The sequence below is a fragment of the Thalassophryne amazonica genome, chromosome 5 (genome assembly GCF_902500255.1).
Source record: "Thalassophryne amazonica chromosome 5, fThaAma1.1, whole genome shotgun sequence".
In the NCBI taxonomy this organism is placed as follows: domain Eukaryota; kingdom Metazoa; phylum Chordata; class Actinopteri; order Batrachoidiformes; family Batrachoididae; genus Thalassophryne; species Thalassophryne amazonica.
Window position 1 is genome coordinate 97,881,085 of NC_047107.1, and position 20,412 is coordinate 97,901,496.

The window sequence follows — 20,412 nt, forward strand, 5'->3', positions numbered from 1 at the left end:
TTATAATGCACATTCCAAGTCTATCAACTGCACACCTGGAGCAGTGTGGGGAGTCAGGACTTTTTTTCCAATCTACCAAGGATCCTCTGATCATAATTCCAAAATCTCCTCAATAACATTAATTAGCCTCTGCTCATTAATGCAGTGTTTTGACTGACTGCATTTCTACAGTGATTTTCCATGTAGCAAATGCTCAAATCACTTTACAGTGATGCCTCAAATTTGCTTTCCAAGCCAAAACTGATCCCCATTTTGACAACTGAGTGGACTGAGACAATGCAGATTAGGTGTTTTGTCAAAGTGCATAGACAGGCAGCATGAGCGGGATTTTAACCAAAGTCTACATATTAGCAGGCTAGCTCCTTATCCACCGAGTCAGCAGCACTGCTGATCCCAAAAGATAAGTAAAGGTGTTTTTTAAGACTTGAAATTGGTGATTTTGAAATTCTGTATCTCATAAATCCTGTATCTCAACAAAATTATTCAAGAGTAATTTTTTAAAACACCATTAGTGTCTGTGAAATATAGTAATTGTTCTTTCAGCTGCTCCTGTTTGTTTGGGCTTGCCACAGCAGCTACAGCTAGATCCAAATTGGTACTTGGCACAACTGTTACACCGGATGCCCTTCCTGATGCAACTCCAGTTTTACCTGAAGAAATATAGACAGCCCCTGGAGTTCTGAAGAGTTCTCCCATCCAAGTTCTCACCAGGCCCCACACTGCTTAGCTTCTGAGCACTACGCATGGCTACATGCGTATTATTATATAAGTGTGTATTATATGTAATATTAATGATGTGGGGAAATTACTAAAATTGCTGAATAAAGGTTAGAAAATTATTTATTTTTTTGTAGTGACTTCAGTTTTACTGCGTGAATGCTTTGTCGTGATAAATTCCTCACCATTCCTTTAGCGATTCAAATATAAGTCTCATAAGTCTCAATTTGTCGCTTTTTAATTAGCCTCGTTTTTTTCTTTACATCAGGTTTTCCACCCTGAGATATTCTGTAAGAGTAAATTCATAGAATGGAAATGTTTTTTCTCTCAATTTGATGAGTGACATGACATTCGCTATATTCTGATACTAGTATAAGTATACAGTGGTCCCTCGTTTATCGCGGGAGTTACGTTCTAAAAATAACCGGCGATACGCGAAATCCGCAAAGTAGTCAGCGCTATTTTTTGCAATTATTATAGATGATTTAAGGCTGTAAAACCCCTCACTACGCACTTTATACACTTTTCTCAAACAGGCATTAACATTTTCTCACTTTTCTCTCCTGTGTAAACACTCTTTTTTCTTCTGTGCAAGAAGATTATAAACAGACGCACGCAGAACACAATGCGCGTGCTCTCCCTTCACTCACTGCCTCCGGGGGTACGGATGCGGGACCCGCAAAGAATCCAAGTCCTCTCTCGGTGGCCACGGAGCTCTGTGGCTGCGGTCAACATCCGGATCCAAACAGCGAGCGTAGTCTCTGGACCTGTTGCCAGATTTGGCGCAGTTCCGCACAGCAGACAGGAGGGCGGTGTGAGTGGCCCACTGCTGCGTTTAGTGAGAACGCAGAAAGGGCATCGGAGGCAGTGAGAGCAATCGCAGTGATGCCGACCGGTGCCACGAGCGGCCCGCCTGATAAGGACGCAGAACACAATGTGCTGTTAAAAAAAAGCATGCAAAATTGCACAAAAAAAAAAAAAATCTGTGAAACTGCGAGGCCGCGAAAGGTGAACCGCGTTATTGTCACACACACAAATGAGATGAATTTCTCTGTGTTGTACTCTGTATTGCTTTCAGATCCCGCTCGAGTGGAGCGCACATAATCGGAGTTAATGGCCCAGTCACACGGCACTTAACAAAGGGCAACGAAACCCAAATGAAACAAGAAATCTGGACTTTCATTGACTTTCACTGGCATCGTTTAACCTTCACTCAGTTTCGCTCCTGCAGTGGTCGCTTCGTCAGGATTTCTAAACTGTTGAAAAATTGGAACCAAGGGCAACAAAATCCTCAATTCGTCAGTATTTCATTTTGCTGTTGTTCTTGACGGTTTTTTTTTATCGTTTCCTTAGTTTTTGTAACAGTAATGTTAGTGTAGCAAGATGGATGGCCTTAATGATGTTCAGCTGGTGAATTGAGTGCAGCTAATTGGGGCAGAGGAGTGTTTGTATAAAAGAAGATAGTGTGCACTCTTCTCTCTCTCTTTTTGGACACTGACTGCAGGTGTTTGGACGTGTTCACTTCCATGTTCCTGTGAAGACAGGTAGGCATCGCCCACAGCTGCAGGCTCATTGAGGTGTGTTGCTGAGTGTTAAAGGAAATGGTTTTGTTGTTTACAGACCTCTGTGTGGGCTGTCGTTGGCAGTGTGCTGCTGAGTGTTTGTGGTGCTGTTGACGCTCTGGGACGGTGTCGAGTTACAGCTGATTGCTGTGATGGATGGGTCGGTATGTACAGCGGGAGGTTAAGCTCCTCTTTCAGATATTAGTTATATTTATCTGTTTAAAATGTAGGATGTTGGACCGAGCTGTGGAAGGAGGCCCTGCTGCTTTGCTCTGGTGCTCTGCTGTAAGATTTCGTCCTGTGAGACCGGTGGCTGTGCCCTGTGGCAGCTTTACGTTCAGTGTGGACAATTAGAAAACTCTGACAGCTTCAAGCTGATAGCTGTGTGTGCTGCCGGGCTGCATGATGCAACAGCGCCCTCATGTGGCTATAATCAGTAGTGTTTTAAATTAGTATTTATAAAATTGTCATTTTAACAAGGAATCTTACTGTTAATAAATTATTTTTTGTATTTTGGGAACCACTTTGTTTCATTTGCCACAAACCTGTGTATCTTGAGTTGAAGTTATTCAAACTGTCAAATTCCCTGGGTGAAACTCCCAGGGTGGTGTCAGAAGTCCGATGTATCATGTTTATTCATGATTTCCAATTGTTTTGACGATAGAGATTAACTTGTCCGCTTTGCTACATTACCGTTTAGTTTGACTTCGTCTGACCAGCTGAATGTTTTCACACAGTGCAGAAGCCGGTTTCTGAGCGCTGCTGCTGATGCTGCGTTCATGTACCGTCAGAAGTTACAGGGCAAACTCTGCCTGCTTGCTTGGATTTTTTTAATCTGGGAAGGGGGTCAGCTTCACTAGGCTCAGGCACCTTATATAGGCCAGAAGTAATCTTTTGTGTGGATACAATTAATTATTTTGCCACAAGCAACCGCTGAATTTGAAACAACAAAAAAGTTGTGCAATTTCCAACAGTTCTGGAACGCAGCGTCAGCAGCAGCTCCTGCATGCGCTTATTTTGTTTTATTAAATATAACAATATGAGTGTAGGAATGACAATCAAACAATCAATCAATTTTTTTATATAGCGCCAAATCACAACAAACAGTTGCCCCAAGGCGCTTTATATTGTAAGGCAAGGCCATACAATAATTATGTAAAACCCCAACGGTCAAAACGACCCCCTGTGAGCAAGCACTTGGCTACAGTGGGAAGGAAAAACTCCCTTTTAACAGGAAGAAACCTCCAGCAGAACCAGGCTCAGGGAGGGGCAGTCTTCTGCTGGGACTGGTTGGGGCTGAGGGAGAGAACCAGGAAAAAGACATGCTGTGGAGCGGAGCAGAGATCGATCACTAATGATTAAATGCAGAGTGGTGCATACAGAGCAAAAAGAGAAAGAAACAGTGCATCATGGGAACCCCCCAGCAGTCTACGTCTATAGCAGCATAACTAGGGGATGGTTCAGGGTCACCTGATCCAGCCCTAACTATAAGCTTTAGCAAAAAGGAAAGGTTTAAGCCTAATCTTAAAAGTAGAGAGGGTGTCTGTCTCCCTGATTTGAATTGGGAGCTGGTTCCACAGGAGAGGAGCCTGAAAGCTGAAGGCTCTGCCTCCCATTCTACTCTTACAAACCCTAGGAACTACAAGTAAGCCTGCAGTCTGAGAGCGAAGCGCTCTATTGGGGTGATATGGTACTACGAGGTCCCTAAGATAAGATGGGACCTGATTATTCAAAACCTTATAAGTAAGAAGAGGAATTTTAAATTCTATTCTAGAATTAACAGGACGCCAATGAAGAGAGGCCAATATGGGTGAGATATGCTCTCTCCTTCTAGTCCCCGTCAGTACTCTAGCTGCAGCATTTTGAATTAACTGAAGGCTTTTTAGGGAACTTTTAGGACAACCTGATAATAATGAATTACAATAGTCCAGCCTAGAGGAAATAAATGCATGAATTAGTTTTTCAGCATCACTCTGAGACAAGACCTTTCTGATTTTAGAGATATTGCGTAAATGCAAAAAAGCAGTCCTACATATTTGTTTAATATGCGCTTTGAATGACATATCCTGATCAAAAATGACTCCAAGATTTCTCACAGTATTACTAGAGGTCAGGGTAATGCCATCCAGAGTAAGGATCTGGTTAGACACCATGTTTCTAAGATTTGTGGGGACAAGTACAATAACTTCAGTTTTATCTGAGTTTAAAAGCAGGAAATTAGAGGTCATCCATGTCTTTATGTCTGTAAGACAATCCTGCAGTTTAGCTAATTGGTGTGTGTCCTCTGGCTTCATGGATAGATAAAGCTGGGCATCATCTGCGTAACAATGAAAATTTAAGCAATACCGTCTAATAATACTGCCTAAGGGAAGCATGTATAAAGTGAATAAAATTGGTCCTAGCACAGAACCTTGTGGAACTCCATAATTAACTTTAGTCTGTGAAGAAGATTCCCCATTTACATGAACAAATTGTAATCTATTAGACAAATATGATTCAAACCACCGCAGCGCAGTGCCTTTAATACCTATGGCATGCTCTAATCTCTGTAATAAAATTTTATGGTCAACAGTATCAAAAGCAGCACTGAGGTCTAACAGAACAAGCACAGAGATGAGTCCACTGTCCGAGGCCATAAGAAGATCATTTGTAACCTTCACTAATGCTGTTTCTGTACTATGATGAATACTAAAACCTGACTGAAACTCTTCAAATAGACCATTCCTCTGCAGATGATCAGTTAGCTGTTTTACAACTACCCTTTCAAGAATTTGTGAGAGAAAATTCAGACCATTATGTACATGTGGCAACAGGTAAATAATTCAAATGATTATATAAACTTCGACTTACAGTAGTGTTCAGAATAATAGTAGTGCTATGTGACTAAAAAGATTAATCCAGGTTTTGAGTATATTTCTTATTGTTACATGGGAAACAAGGTACCAGTAGATTCAGTAGATTCTCACAAATCCAACAAGACCAAGCATTCATGATATGCACACTCTTAAGGCTATGAAATTGGGCTATTAGTAAAAAAACAGTAGAAAAGGGGGTGTTCACAATAATAGTAGTATGGCATTCAGTGAGTTCGTCAATTTTGTGGAACAAACAGGTGTGAATCAGGTGTCCCCTATGTAAGGATGAAGCCAGCACCTGTTGAACATGCTTTTCTCTTTGAAAGCCTGAGGAAAATGGGACGTTCAAGACATTGTTCAGAAGAACAGCGTAGTTTGATTAAAAAGTTGATTGGAGAGGGGAAAACTTATACGCGGGTGCAAAAAATTATAGGCTGTTCATCTACAATGATCTCCAATGCTTTAAAATGGACCAAAAAAAAAAAACCAGACGCGTGGAAGAAAACGGAAAACAACCATCAAAATGGATAGAGGAATAACCAGAATGGCAAAGGCTCACCCATTGATCAGCTCCAGGATGATCAAAGACAGTCTGGAGTTACCTGTAAGTGCTGTGACAGTTAGAAGACACCTGTGTGAAGCTAATTTATTTGCAAGAATCCCCCGCAAAGTCCCTCTGTTAAATAAAAGACGTGCAGAAGAGGTTACAATTTGCCAAAGAACACATCAACTGACCTAAAGAGAAATGGAGGAATATTTTGTGGACTGATGAGAGTAAAATTGTTCTTTTTGGGTCCAAGGGCCGCAGACAGTTTGTGAGACGACCCCCAAACTCTGAATTCAAGCCACAGTTCATAGTGAAGACAGTGAAGCATGGTGGTGCAAGCATCATGATATGGGCATGTTTCTCCTACTATGGTGTTGGGCCTATATATCGCATACCAGGTATCATGGATCAGTTTGGATATGTCAAAATACTTGAAGAGGTCATGTTGCCTAATGCTGAAGAGGACATGCCCTCGAAATGGGTGTTTCAACAAAACAATGACCCCAAGCACACTAGTAAACGAGCAAAATCTTGGTTCCAAACCAACAAAATTAATGTTTTGGAGTGGCCTGCCCAATCCCCGGACCTAAATCCAATTGCGAACTTGTGGGGTGACATCAAAAAAGCTGTTTCTGAAGCAAAACCAAGAAATGTGAATGAATTGTGGAATGTTGTTAAAGAATCTTAACGGCTGAAATGTGCCACAAGTTGGTTGACTCCACGCCTCGCAGATGTGAAGAAATCATGAAAAACTGTGGTTATATAACTAAATACTAATTTAGTGATTCACAGGATTGCTAAAAAGCAGTTTGAACATAATAGTTTTGAGTCTGTAGCGTCAACAATCAATCAATCAACTTTTTTCTTATATAGCGCCAAATCACAACAAACAGTTGCCCCAAGGCGCTCCATATTGTAAGGCAAGGCCATACAATAATTATGAAAAACCCCAACGGTCAAAACGACCCCCTATGAGCAAGCACTTGGCAACAGTGGGAAGGAAAAACTCCCTTTTAACAGGAAGAAACCTCCAGCAGAACCAGGCTCAGGGAGGGGCAGTCTTCTGCTGAGACTGGTTGGGGCTGAGGGAAAAAAACAGGAAAAAGACATGCCGTGAAGGGGGGCAGAGATCGATCACTAATGATTAAATACAGAGTGATGCATACGGAGCAAAAAGAGAAAGAAATCATGGGAACCCCCCCCACAATCTACGTCTAAAGCAGCATAACCAAGGGATGGTCCAGGGTCACCCGATCCAGCCCTAACTATAAGCCTTAGCGAAAAGGAAAGTTTTAAGCCTAATCTTAAAAGTAGAGAGGGTATCTGTCTCCCTGATCTGAATTGGGAGCTGGTTCCACAGAAGAGGAGCCTGAAAGCTGAAGGCTCTGCCTCCCATTCTACTCTTACAAACCCTAGGAACTACAAGTAAGCCCGCAGTCTGAGAGCAAAGCGCTCTAATGGGGTAATATGGTACTACGAGGTCCCTAAGATAAGATGGGACCTGATTATTCAAAACCTTATAAGTAAGAAGAAGAATTTTAAATTCTATTCTAGAATTAACAGGAAGCCAATGAAGAGAGGCCAACACGGGTGAGATATGCTCTCTCCTGCTAGTCCCCGTCAGTACTCTAGCTGCAGCATTCTGAACCAACTGAAGGCTTTTTAGGGAACTTTTAGGACAACCTGATAATAATGAATTACCATAGTCCAGCCTAGAGGAAATAAATGCATGAATTAGTTTTTCAGCATCACTCTGAGACAAGACCTTTCTGATTTTAGAGATATTGCGTAAATGCAAAAAGGCAGTCCTACATATTTGTTTAATATGCGCTTTGAATGACATATCCTGATCAAAAATGACTCCAAGATTTCTCACAGTATTACTAGAGATCAGGGAAATGCCATCCAGAGTAACGATCTGGTTAGACACCATGCTTCTAAGATTTGTGGGGCCAAGTACAATAACTTCAGTTTTATCTGAGTTTAAAAGCAGGAAATTAGAGGTCATCCATGTCTTTATGTCTGTAAGACAATCCTGCAGTTTAGCTAATTGGTGTGTATCCTCTGGCTTCATGGATAGATAAAGCTGGGTATCATCTGCGTAACAATGAAAATTTAAGCAATACCGTCTAATAATACTGCCTAAGGGAAGCATGTATAAAGTGAATAAAATTGGTCCTAGCACAGAACCTTGTGGAACTCCATAATTAACTTTAGTCTGTGAAGAAGATTCCCCATTTACATGAACAAACTATAATCTATTAGACAAATATGATTCAAACCACCGCAGCGCAGTGCCTTTAATACCTATGACATGCTCTAATCTCTGTAATAAAATTTTATGGTCAACAGTATCAAAAGCAGCACTGAGGTCCAACAGAACAAGCACAGAGATAAGTCCACTGTCCGAAGCCATAAGAAGATCATTTGTAACCTTCACTAATGCTGTTTCTGTACTATGATGAATTCTAAAACCTGACTGAAACTCTTTAAATAGACCATTCCTCTGCAGGTGATCAGTTAACTGTTTTACAACTACCCTCTCAAGAATCTTTGAGAGAAAAGGAAGGTTGGAAATTGGCCTATAATTAGCTAAGATAGCTGGGTCAAGTGATGGCTTTTTAAGTAATGGTTTAATTACTGCCACCTTAAAAGCCTGTGGTACATAACCAACTAACAAAGATAGATTGATCATATTTAAGATTGAAGCATTAAATAATGGTAGGACTTCCTTGAGCAGCCTGGCAGGAATGGGGTCCAATAAACATGCCGATGGTTTGGACGAAGCAACCAATGAAAATAACTCAGACAGAACAACCGGAGAGAAAGAGTCTAACCAAATACCGGCATCACTGAAAGCAGCCAAAGATAACGATACAACAGCAGATGGTATTATTGTGAACACCCTCTTTTCTACTTTTTTTTTTTTACTAATAGCCCAATTTCATAGCCTTAAGAGTGTGCATATCATGAATGCTTGGATTTGTGAGAATCTACTGGTACCTTGTTTCCCATGTAATAATACGAAATACATTGGTCCCTCGCTATATCGCAGTTCACCTTTCGCGGCCTCGCAGTTTCGTGGATTTTTTTTTTGTGCAATTTTGCATGCTTCTTTTTTTTTTAACAGCGCATTGTGTTCTGCATCCTTATCAGGCGGGCCGGTCGTGGCAAGGGTCGCGACACTGGTCGGCATCACCACGATTGCTCTCACTGCTTCCGATGCGCTTACTGAGTCTGCGGGCTCGGTAAATGCCGCAGCGGGCCACTCACACCGCCCTCCTGTCTGCTGTGTGGAGTTGTGGACAACTCTGGCAACAGGTCCAGAGACTACGCTCGCTGTTTTGATGCGGAGCGCTCGGGCAGCCCGCAAGGATAGACTTCTTGCGGAAAAATCCGCAACGCCCGCTGCATGGTCTCGGTAACCGCAGCCACAGAGCTCCGTGGCCATGACTTGGATTCTTTGCGGGTCCCACATCTGTACCCCCGGAGGCAGTGAGCGAAGTGAGCATTGTGTTCTGCGTGTGTCCGTTTATAATCTTCTCGCCCAGAAGAAAAAAAGAGTGTGTTTACACAGGAGAGAAAAGTGAGAAAATGTTAATGCCCGTTTGAGAAAAGTGTATAAAGTGTGCAGTGAGGAGTTTTACAGCCTTAAAACATCTATAATAATTGTAAAAAAAATAACGCTACTTCCTGGATTTCGCCTATCGCGGGTTATTTTTAGAACGTAACTCCCGCGATAAACGAGGGACCACTGTATACTCAAAACCTGGATTAATCTTTTTAGTTACATAGCACTACTATTATTCTGAACACTACTGTACATAACTTCGGCAGTTTATGTAAGTCGATTTTCCGTTTTACGGACAATAAAGTTTTATCTTATCTTAAAGAGCTGTTCTGGAAGGCAGAATTCACTGCACATGGAGTCAATGCGCATTCACACGGACTGATCAGTTTACTACTCTGATATATTCAATCATCTTCCCACTTATATTTATTCCCCCTTTTGACAGTTTTGTTATAAATGAATATATATGGCTTATTAACATAATACAGTGATACAGCAGTGACCACGGCACACCAGTTTTGTTTTTTGTAATTGGAGCAAGATGTAGCGCGCAGCGTGTTGTCAGACAGTGTGGATTCTGATGATGAAGGAGATGATCCCTCTTTTGTTCTGGAAGAGGAACCAGAGCACGTGGTCCCACCGTCGTGCACACAGATCTCCACAGCTTCTGTTTGCAGTTTCTCCAGGACTCAGGCGCCTCCGTTTCTCCTCTGCCTCCTCTGTTTCATTTTATTTATTTTATTTGAGCACTGTGTAAAAGCACTGCTGCATGTGGGTTTAAGAGCAGTCTTTAATATTAATATCTTTAATATGATGCAAGCGCGCTAAGCTCTTACTTTCACCCCTGATTATTTCCCATCTTAACTTCATAATGAAATTAATTAAGGATCAGACTAGTATTTTGTGTTGTGGCAGAGAGCGTGTTTAATTATGTTTCTGTTTGACAAACTGATGGTAGTATTTTCTGTCTTGATAATGACTTCAGTGGTCGGGATAGTATAAACAAAATTCATTAACTCCAGGTGAACTCTTCACATCTGGACTGGGACCAACAAATTCATTCATGTCTATTATATAAACAGCCTGATCCTCTTCTGTATTTGTTTTGACAAATATTGGCTGTGCAAATGTGGGACTGAGTTTGAATAAATGTAACAGCACAGTAATCGCATGGAAAATGCAGCTTTTTGGTGAAACGCTTAAAAACATTGATCACGCCCATTGATTTCTATTTATTCCTGGTTGTTAGACGCTAACCAAGATGGCGACGCTCTGGCAACAGCCAGCCAATGAGCAAACCACCCCAGTCCTCCATCTAGTGATTCAATAGATATCCATGCATATAACACAAAACATGACATAAATTTCAACTTAATATACTCCAAGTACACCATCAAGAACCTTGCTCTTGTCTGGTACTTTGTTTTTGGGCTGAAAACCCTCAACCCCATTTAGTTAAACCAGATTCAGGAAATGCCACTTATGTCAAATGTGTAATAAGAAGGAAACTTCCAAATGTTTATTCAAAGTTGAATGTAAAAAAAAAAAAAAAAAAAAAAAAATTCTGGTGTGTTTTTGGCTTCTTAGTTAATAAAATTGTACCTGCATGTGGGTGCTGCTGATTGTCTTCTCTTTTGGGACAGCTTTCGCTGGACGCTGAGATGCTACATTATTCCATGACATCAATACTGGTCCTGAGTTATTGTCCCGAGACAAAGCACCAGCTGGCACACCTGTTCACATCAAATTTGGAGGCTCAATAACTAAAGTATCACCAGCATTTCATTTCTAACAACTCAACAGCTGAATGCAGCCTACATGATGTTCCAGGAGGGACTGGATTATCATTCATGACATTTTTTTTATGAGAGTGGTCGTACTGGGGACACTGTCGTGACAGGTATTGGCTCCTAAATAAACTAAATTGCTGTAGTGCCCTTAGCAGACAATATTATTTACTCCTTGTGTAAATGGTTTTAATACTTAATAATAACGTGTTACACTACTAACGTACAATACATTAACTGTATTCAAGAAGGAAACAATGTTTATTTTAAAAATAGCTGATACGTATTTTCAGTCCCTCGTGTCATTTTTCAGATTTGAAATGTATGTACCTGTTCCTAAGAATAAATAAATAAATAATCCACACTTTCTCATCACTTTTTTTCTGAGGTCACAGATAGTAAAACAATTTTATTTTATTTTTTTAATCAGTTGATTACGACCAAAGAGCTGGCAAAAAAAACAAAAAACAATGCAGTTTATCATCTCCACCAGCATGCCGAAATGCCCTGCATTATTTATTTATTTTATAATCACCATTCTGTGTTCTGAACTCTGCCAATATCGTCACTGTTGTCAGACTGAAGGTTTTCCTCCAAGGTTTAGTCTGCCTCACTGTCATCTACAACCCCTGGCAATAATTATGGAATCACTAGCCTCGGAGGATGTTCATTCAGTTGTTTAATTTTGTAGAAAAAAAGCAGATCACAGACATGACACAAAAGTAAAGTAATTTCAAATGGCAACTTTCTGGCTTTAAGAAACACTATAAGAAATCAAGGAAAAATAATTGTGGCAGTCAGTAACGGTTACTTTTTTAGACCAAGCAGAGGGAAAAAAAATATGGACTCACTCAATTCTGAGGAATAAATTATGGAATCACCCTGTAAATTTTCATCCCCAAAACTAACACCTGCATCAAATCAGTTCTGCTCGTTAGTCTGCATCTAAAAAGGAGTGATCACACCTTGGAGAGCTGTTGCACCAAGTGGACCGACATGAATCATGGCTCCAACACGAGAGATGTCATTTGAAACAAAGGAGAGGATTATCAAACTCTTAAAAGAGGGTAAATCATCACGCAATGTTGCAAAAGATGTTGGTTGATCAGTCAGCTGTGTCTAAACTCTGGACCAAATACAAACAACATGGGAAGGTTGTTAAAGGCAAACATACTGGTAGACCAAGGAAGACATCAAAGCATCAAGACAGAAAACTTAAAGCAATATGTCTCAAAAATCAAAAATGCACAACAAAACAAATGAGGAACGAATGGGAGAAAACTGGAGTCAACGTCTGTGACCGAACTGTAAGAAACCGCCTAAAGGAAATGGGATTTACATACAGAAAAGCTAAATGAAAGCCATCAACACCTAAACAGAAAAAAAATAAGGTTACAATGGGCTAAGGAAAAGCAATCGTGGACTGTGGATGACTGGATGAAAGTCATATTCAGTGATGAATCTCGAATCTGCATTGGGCAAGGTGATGATGCTGGAACTTTTGTTTGGTGCCATTCCAATGAGATTTATAAAGATGACTGCCTGAAGAGAACATGTAAATTTCCACAGTCATTGATGATATGGGGCTGCATGTCAGGTAAAGGCACTGGGGAGATGGCTGTCATTACATCATCAATAAATGCACAAGTTTACGTTGATATTTTGGACACTTTTCTTATCCCATCAATTGAAAGGATGTTTGGGGATGATGAAATAATTTTTCAAGATGATAATGCATCTTGCCATAGAAAAAAACTATGAAAACATTCCTTGCAAAAAGACACACAGGGTCAATGTCATGGCCTGCAAATAGTCCAGATCTTAATCCAATTGAAAATCTTTGGTGGAAGCTGAAGAAAATGGTCCATGACAAGGCTCCAACCTGCAAAGCTGACCTGGCAACAGCAATCAGAGAAAGTTGGAGCCAGATTGATGAAGAGTACTGTTTGTTCCTCATTAAGTCCATGCCTCAGAGACTGCAAGCTGTTATAAAAGCCAGAGGTGGTGCAACAAAATACCAGTGATGTGTTGGAGCGTTCTTTTGTTTTTCATGATTCCAGAATTTTTTTCCTCAGAATTGAGTGATTCCATATTTTTTTCCCTCTGCTTGGTCTAAAAAAGTAACCGTTACTGAGTGCCACAATTTTTTTTCCTGATTTCTTGTAGTGTTTCTTAAAGCCAGAAAGTTGCCATTTGAAATGACTTTAGTTTTGTGTCATGTCTGTGATCTGCTTTTTTTCTACAAAATTAAACAACTGAATGAACATCCTCCGAGGCCAGTGATTCCACAATTTTTGCCAGGGGTTGTACATAAGGCTGAAAAAACCATAAGGCTGTGTTCTCCACAGTTTCTTCAGAATCACCTCCAGACAAGACTTAAAAAAAAAAAAAAAAAAAAAAAAAAAAAAAAAAAAAAAAAATCGTCCAAAAACAACTCGACCTCCGCCATGTTTACAACTGATCTGGGTTTGAATCAGCATAGCAACAACATGGCCACAGCTGAGGGCTGAAATACAGTGCAGGCTTCAGACAGCTATTGTTTATCCTTCATCTGCACACTTATCGTCGACTTTTATTGTTCAGGATTTTTGAAAATATCAGCATTTCATCATTTTTAGTGATTATTTGTGTGCATTATTTGGTGTCACCTACACTTTAAAAGGTCCACAAAGATGTGATCATGTTCTTAGGAAAGGAAAGAAGGATTAGATCACTTGTTGCAGCTCAAGTTTGTGCAGCAATGATTGCTGCTACCTGTTTAGAGAGAGATGCAAGCAAGGACTGTAGAAGAGTAGAAATGACAATGAAATTCAGCTCTTTGCATTTGGACAACAGTTGTTTTGTCAGGTAATCTGATATACGTACATCAGATTCATTTCCACATATGCATATGGCCAAAACTGGATTTGAGAACATCTAATTCGGTTTTGTTTTTTTGTTTATTTACCATTTACATGTTCATAATGCAAATCAATTACATGCCACAAGTAAACAAGGCTATGGAAAATGCTAACATCAAATATGGTTCATCTGATATTCAAGGGATGTGTAACAACTACCTTCTTTCTGTGCATCAAAGTTTTTTCCTGTAATTCTACCCTGAGCAGGATGGGCATTTTTGCATTTTGACACCTGTGAAGATTAAACAAAATCAGACATAATTTCACAGAGAAAGCTTTATCTTATGATCTGCACCTGAAACAAAACTGACCTTTTGTGGATCCTGTATGGACCGATGTCTCTGCAGCAAGTCATCATTGGCAAGATGGCTGCTGCTGTGGCCATGACTCTTTTGCACATCTCCTCCTCGTGTTGGCACTCCGTTAGTGCTCGATGTATTCTGTTGTGGCCTCAGACCTGACTGATCCCTTCATAAATTTTAAACACAAGCAAATGACTGAGAGATGCTGCAGCCATCAGAATGATGGATTACTTTAATGAAGAAGAAACTAAAAGTGCCTGTGATGAGCTTCCTACCGTTTTGAAACCTGGTCAGACACATACGGATTTGGCAATACCAGACATTTTGAACATGTACTGTGAGACGCAAGTGGCCCATTTCTGTGTTGCATCTGGTAGTTAGAGTCAGAAGCACGAGCAGCAGAGGACAGCTTGCTTTGCTAGGAAAAACAGATACAGTAATAGCAAACTGAATGAGTGAAATTCTAGATAAAACTAAGACTGTTAAAACGACTTTGCTGTGTTGTATTTAATGGCTGAATACTTATCTTTTATTTGATCTTGGTTAGATCATATTTTGAAGATTAACTTCAGCTTTTAACTATTTTTAATTAATGTATGTTTGTTTATTTCATAAAATGTGTTTACACAGAGAGGCCATTATATTTATAGGCAGCAGTGGATTTGATTAATCTTGCACAAATACTATTCCCAGATTCCACAGCATGAAAGGGATCCGCATCTACAACTCTGCCTGGATGGGACACCAATCCAATGCAGGTTACATCTCGAGAATAGTACCCACTTTTAATAGCTGGGTGGGCTGAGACAATTTCCTACTACAGGGACCCATAATTCCTTGCACATATCGGTCTCTGAAACAAGACAGGTGTTCAGAATTTTTCCTGTGTGCACTAATCAGAACAGAAAAGACAAATGTAGTTTAAGTTAGACTTAATTAAATTCAGAGTTCATTCATAAAGTCCGTTGACCCAGGTAGACAATATTGGGTACTTCAGCTCCTTCTCCACAGAACCGATGGCCCAACAGCAATGGTGATTCTTATGTATCCCCCCAAACTTTTGTTTGCAGGGAATATACAGTACGAGTCAAAAGTCTGGACACACTTTCCCATTTAAAGTGTGTTCAAACTTTTGACTGGTACCGAGTGTGTGAAAGACAAATCCCCATAAATTAACGTTAAAAGTCTACACTACAAGCACATCTTTACCCTTTTATTTCAGTATTATTGTGGTGGTGTACAGAGGCAAAATGACCCCCGAAATGAAATAAGTATCGCTGTCCAAATACTTATGGGCCTATTTGTATGATAGCAGGCTGGTTCGCTGAGAGATGCGCTTTCAAATCAGTCTTCTTTTTAATTGCTGTTTAAATACTAGTATTATGGGATATTATGGTGCGGCACTTGGGCATGCTGAAATATCAGAAACATGACATTTTGTATAAGCCGCTTTATGCGTTATGCAATTGAAATGACCTGATGTGGTTAAAGTTCAACCTAAGTCACGTTGAAATCATCCAACAGCGCCTTATTTGACTTCACTTCAAATATTTAAGGACAGCATTGAAACAAGTCCGTGGTACCATGTGTCTGTTAACACGTTAACATAATGTGAGATAAAACGCTGTGGCTGCAGCTGAACCAGTTTATTCAAAAACAGCTAAAAAGTTAGCGTTAGCTTGCGCTCACTGTGTGTCACTAGCAAACTAGCTAGGTCGAAAAAAACAGTCGGAACGTAGTTTTCGCTATCCACCTTGTCCATCTTCACGCTTGTTCAAATATCAGTACTTGTTCCATCGGGTTTCCAGATTCCATTTACACTGACGCCTTATTTCCCCACAGCGAATCAGGCAAAAACAACCTGTTACATAGCACAGCAGCCTGAACCAGCTGTTTACTTCGTGTCTAACCACACCCCACAGCGCCCTCTTCAGGCAATCGCCGGCTTCGACCCGATTTCTGAAAAAAGCCAATTCAGAGTAATTGTCACACGGCTGCTAAATTATAAAACTGAGGTTTGAAATTTAAAAAACTTCCATTCAAACTTTGCAGAGAGACCTATTTTCAATTCACACTCTATTGACACAGCTTATCTGGTACATAGCACAAAAAAATATATATATATTTTTTTTTTCTACCAGTGTAGATGGCGAATGGAGTCTCTAGAGATTGCCATCACAATCTCTACCATGCATGATATTGATCAATTACGTTTTTGCCTTTACTTACTCTGAGTAATACTTAGTAGAGATCGCAACAACAGAGATCAACTATACTTGAAAAAAGTAAACATTGATCAGAAATGTTATGAAATATCCATTGGGAAGTAGTTTCCGACTGGAGATTCTACAAGTAGACTCGCCGATTGTACCAAATTGCAGACTCTACTTTGACGTGTACATATACGAGGTCTGTTAGAAAAGTATCCGACCTTATTACACTCAACAAAAATATAAACGCAACACTTTTGGTTTTGCTCCCATTTTGTATGAGATGAACTCAGATCTAAAACATTTTCCACATACACAATATCACCATTTCCCTCAAATATTGTTCACAAACCAGTCTAAATCTGTGATAGTGAGCACTTCTCCTTTGCTGAGATAATCCATCCCACCTCACAGGTGTGCCATATCAAGATGCTGATTAGACACCATGATTAGTGCACAGGTGTGCCTTAGACTGTCCACAGTAAAAGGCCACTCTGAAAGGTGCAGTTTTATCACACAGCACAATGCCACAGATGTTGCAAGATTTGAGGGCGCGTGCAATTGGCATGCTGACAGCAGGAATGTCAACCAGAGCTGTTGCTCGTGTATTGAATGTTCATTTCTCTACCATAAGCCGTCTCCAAAGGCGTTTCAGAGAATTTGGCAGTACATCCAACCAGCCTCACAACCGCAGACCACGTGTAACCACACCAGCCCAGGACCTCCATATCCAGCATGTTCACCTCCAAGATCGTCTGAAACCAGCCACTCGGACAGCTGCTGAAACAATCGGTTTGCATAACCAAAGAATTTCTGCACAAACCGTCTCAGGGAAGCTCATCTGCATGCTCGTCGTCCTCATCGGGGTCTCAACCTGACTCCAGTTCGTCATCGTAACCGACTTGAGTGGGCAAATGCTCACATTTGCTGGCGTTTGGCAAGTTGGAGAGGTGTTCTCTTCACGGATGAATCCCGGTTCACACTGTCCAGGGCAGATGGCAGACAGTGTGTGTGGCGTCTTGTGGGTGAGCGGTTTTCTGATGTCAATGTTGTGGATCGAGTGGCCCATGGTGGCGGTGGGCTGACTGGTATCCCCCCCCAATAAAACAAAACTGCACCTTTCAGAGTGGCCTTTTATTGTGGACAGTCTAAGGCACACCTGTGCACTAATCATGGTGTCTAATCAGCATCTTGGTATGGCACACCTGTGAGGTGGGATGGATTATCTCAGCAAAGGAGAAGTGCTCACTATCACTATCTGTAACAGTGGAATGTGCCGTTCATTTCCAAACTGGACGCTGTGTTTTATCCGGGACGTCGTCTGACTAGCACAGGAATTGTGAAAAGACGTGGACATCAGCACTTTTTCGGCACATTGAGACAGACGTGCGGAGGAATTCCGTGCGTCGTGTCGGTGCCGCATGGCGCACAGCAACGCCGTGATGAAGCCTCACGGGACATGTTCTGGCATGTCCAGGCACATCCACAATTTCTCGGATAATCACTCGATGGAAAAAACACCGACAGTCTGAACGCCATCTCAAAGCCGTTCTGTGAGACCAAAACGGAGGTGGTTTTGTCTCGCTCCAGCAGCGACTCCATCGTGACGCGCGAAGCCTCCGCTCGGCTTTCCATGACAAAATCTCTTGTTAAAAGTTAAATCTGCCGGAAAATGGTCTATGTCCAGCTCTTGTGATAACCAGAGAAATGGCACACGATGGTCACGGATCCAGACAGCCATCCGTTTAGAAATGAAATGGTCGTTCAGCCTGTCGATGGCGGCTTCGGAGCGCGGCGCGCCCCACAGCCGCTGGGGGCCGTCCTTAAAGCGACAGTAACACTCCTTATTCTCTACCAAGCCCGTAACATTTTCACCGAAAGCCAGATAAGTTTTTCTAATGGTTTCCAGCTGCCAGTCTCTAACAGTTTCTGAAAAACTTCTGATGGAAAAAAAAGCCCAAATCATTCCACCATTTCCTGACAATGAAAATCCGACGAGGGGGCTGGACCACTCCTCACTCAAAGCCTGCTCACAGGCGAATGACGCAACCGACAGGCGTGGAAAAACTCACGCATGCGCACGAGGGTTCAAGCTTGTCTGACGTAATCACACGTGATTCAAATCCATATGGTTTTTGAAAAAAAATAAGGTTGGATACTTTTCTAAAAGACCTTGTGTATATATATCTATATCTATATGTATGTGTTTGTCTGCCATATATGGTTGACCAATTATATGTATATATTATATAATTAGTGAATTACTGCACAAGCTTTAATGCTTTCCATAGTTTTAGAAATTATTAAGAAATTGTCAGCAATACTGTGTGATTTAAGTCAGTTACAGTGCTGGAAAATAAATAAGTGGCTGCTTAAGCATTTATAGCATTTTTATTTTTTATGACATCAGATGATTAAAAAAATGATCAGGCTTTTTTTACATTAAAATTTCTAAAAATCATGTCCTTTCAATTAAGCACAAACAAAATGTTGGCATGCATAACCATGTGCCCCCATCAGTATAACACAACTAAATCATCACTTTTATACAAGTCAGAGGATGGAATAACATTTTCAAGTCACTGAACAGGTCTTGGACTTTAGTTACATCCATCAATCTGCAAACTGTCACTTAAAAAATAATTTGTGTGAAACATTAAAAGAGACTTTCTCACAGTTCTGTATCCTTGTAAGCAAAGTTGTAAACATTTCAGTGTTGATCACTTGGCAAACTAGTGTTTCTAAAGTGCCATTCTGATTTTCACTGTGAAGGTAAACTTGAGTTTAATGCAAATTTGAATCAAACCTATGATTTAAAAAAACAAAAACCCACTGAAAACAAGGAACACCCCAACATAAACACTTGTGTATCATAAAATATACTGTAATTTTTGCTTGTAGAAATTTACAGTTTAATTATTATTCATCTTTATTTGCAGGCAGACACTGCAAAGCCTTTTCCACCTATACAACCAGAATGAACCAGAACAGTTTCTAACCCAGAGCTGCTCCGCTGAAACAGTAAAAACAAAACAAAAAAAAACCCCACACAAATTCTTTTATGACTCCAAATACAATGCAATATAGATTATCCAGTGCAGCATCCATTTGGAGTGTGCATGTAACTGTACAGTGCATCTGGAAAATATTCACAGCACTTCACTTTTTCCGCATTTTGTTATGATACAGACATTCCAAAATGGATGAAATTTTTTTTCCCTGAAAAATTCTGCACACAATATCCCATAATAACAATGTGAAAAATGTTTGAGATTTTTGCAAATTTATTAAAACAAAACAACCAAAACAAAAACTAAGAAATCACATACATAAGTACTCACAGCCTTTACCATGAAGCTCAAAATTGAGCTCAGGTGCATCCTGTTTCTACTGATCATCCTTGAGATGTTTCCACAGCTTCATTGGAGCCCACCTGGGGTAAATTCAGTTGATTGGGCATGATTTGGAAAGACACCTGTCTACATATAAGGTTCCACAGTTGACAGTGCATGTCAGAGCACAAACCAAATATGAAGTCAAAGGAATTGTCTGTAGACCTCCAAGCCAAGATTGTCTTGAGTCACAAATGTGGAGAAAGATACAGAAACATTTCTGCTGCTTTGAAGGTCCCAATGAGCACAGTGACCTTCATCGTCTGTAAATGGAAGAAGTTCGGATCCACCAGGACTCTTCCTAGAGCTGACCACCCATCTAAACTGAGCGATCGGGGAGAAGGGCCTTAGTAAGGGAGGTGACAAAGAACTCGATGGTCACTTCAGCATTCCTCTGTGAAGAGAGAGGAACCTTCCAGAAGGACAACCATCTCTGCAGCAGCCCATCAATCAGGCCTGTATGGTAGAGTGGCCAGACGGAAGCCACTCCTTAGTAAAAGGCACATGGCAGCCCAACTGGAGTTTGCCAAAAGGAACCTGAAGGACTCTCACACTATGAGAAACAAAAT

At 40.7% G+C, this 20,412-nt stretch overlaps 1 protein-coding gene across 3 annotated transcripts in view; it reads right to left on the reverse strand.

Annotated features, from left to right (window-relative positions):
- LOC117511015 (selenocysteine insertion sequence-binding protein 2-like) overlaps positions 1 to 16,164 on the reverse strand; it is a 32,045-nt gene extending 15,881 nt beyond the window's left edge. For 2 of the 3 annotated variants that reach the window (XM_034170951.1, XM_034170953.1), the window contains exons 1-5: positions 15,995 to 16,164; positions 14,517 to 14,659; positions 14,251 to 14,407; positions 14,099 to 14,171; positions 10,855 to 10,985 (exon numbers count right to left, since the gene is read on the reverse strand). In XM_034170951.1, coding sequence (XP_034026842.1) covers positions 10,855 to 10,985; positions 14,099 to 14,171; positions 14,251 to 14,407; positions 14,517 to 14,659; positions 15,995 to 16,003 — 513 coding nt within the window. In that variant the 5' untranslated portion in view covers positions 16,004 to 16,164. The remainder of the gene's footprint in view (positions 1 to 10,854; positions 10,986 to 14,098; positions 14,172 to 14,250; positions 14,408 to 14,516; positions 14,660 to 15,994) is intronic. The other variant, XM_034170952.1, reaches the window with a different exon arrangement.
- Positions 16,165 to 20,412: the final 4,248 nt, after the last annotated feature.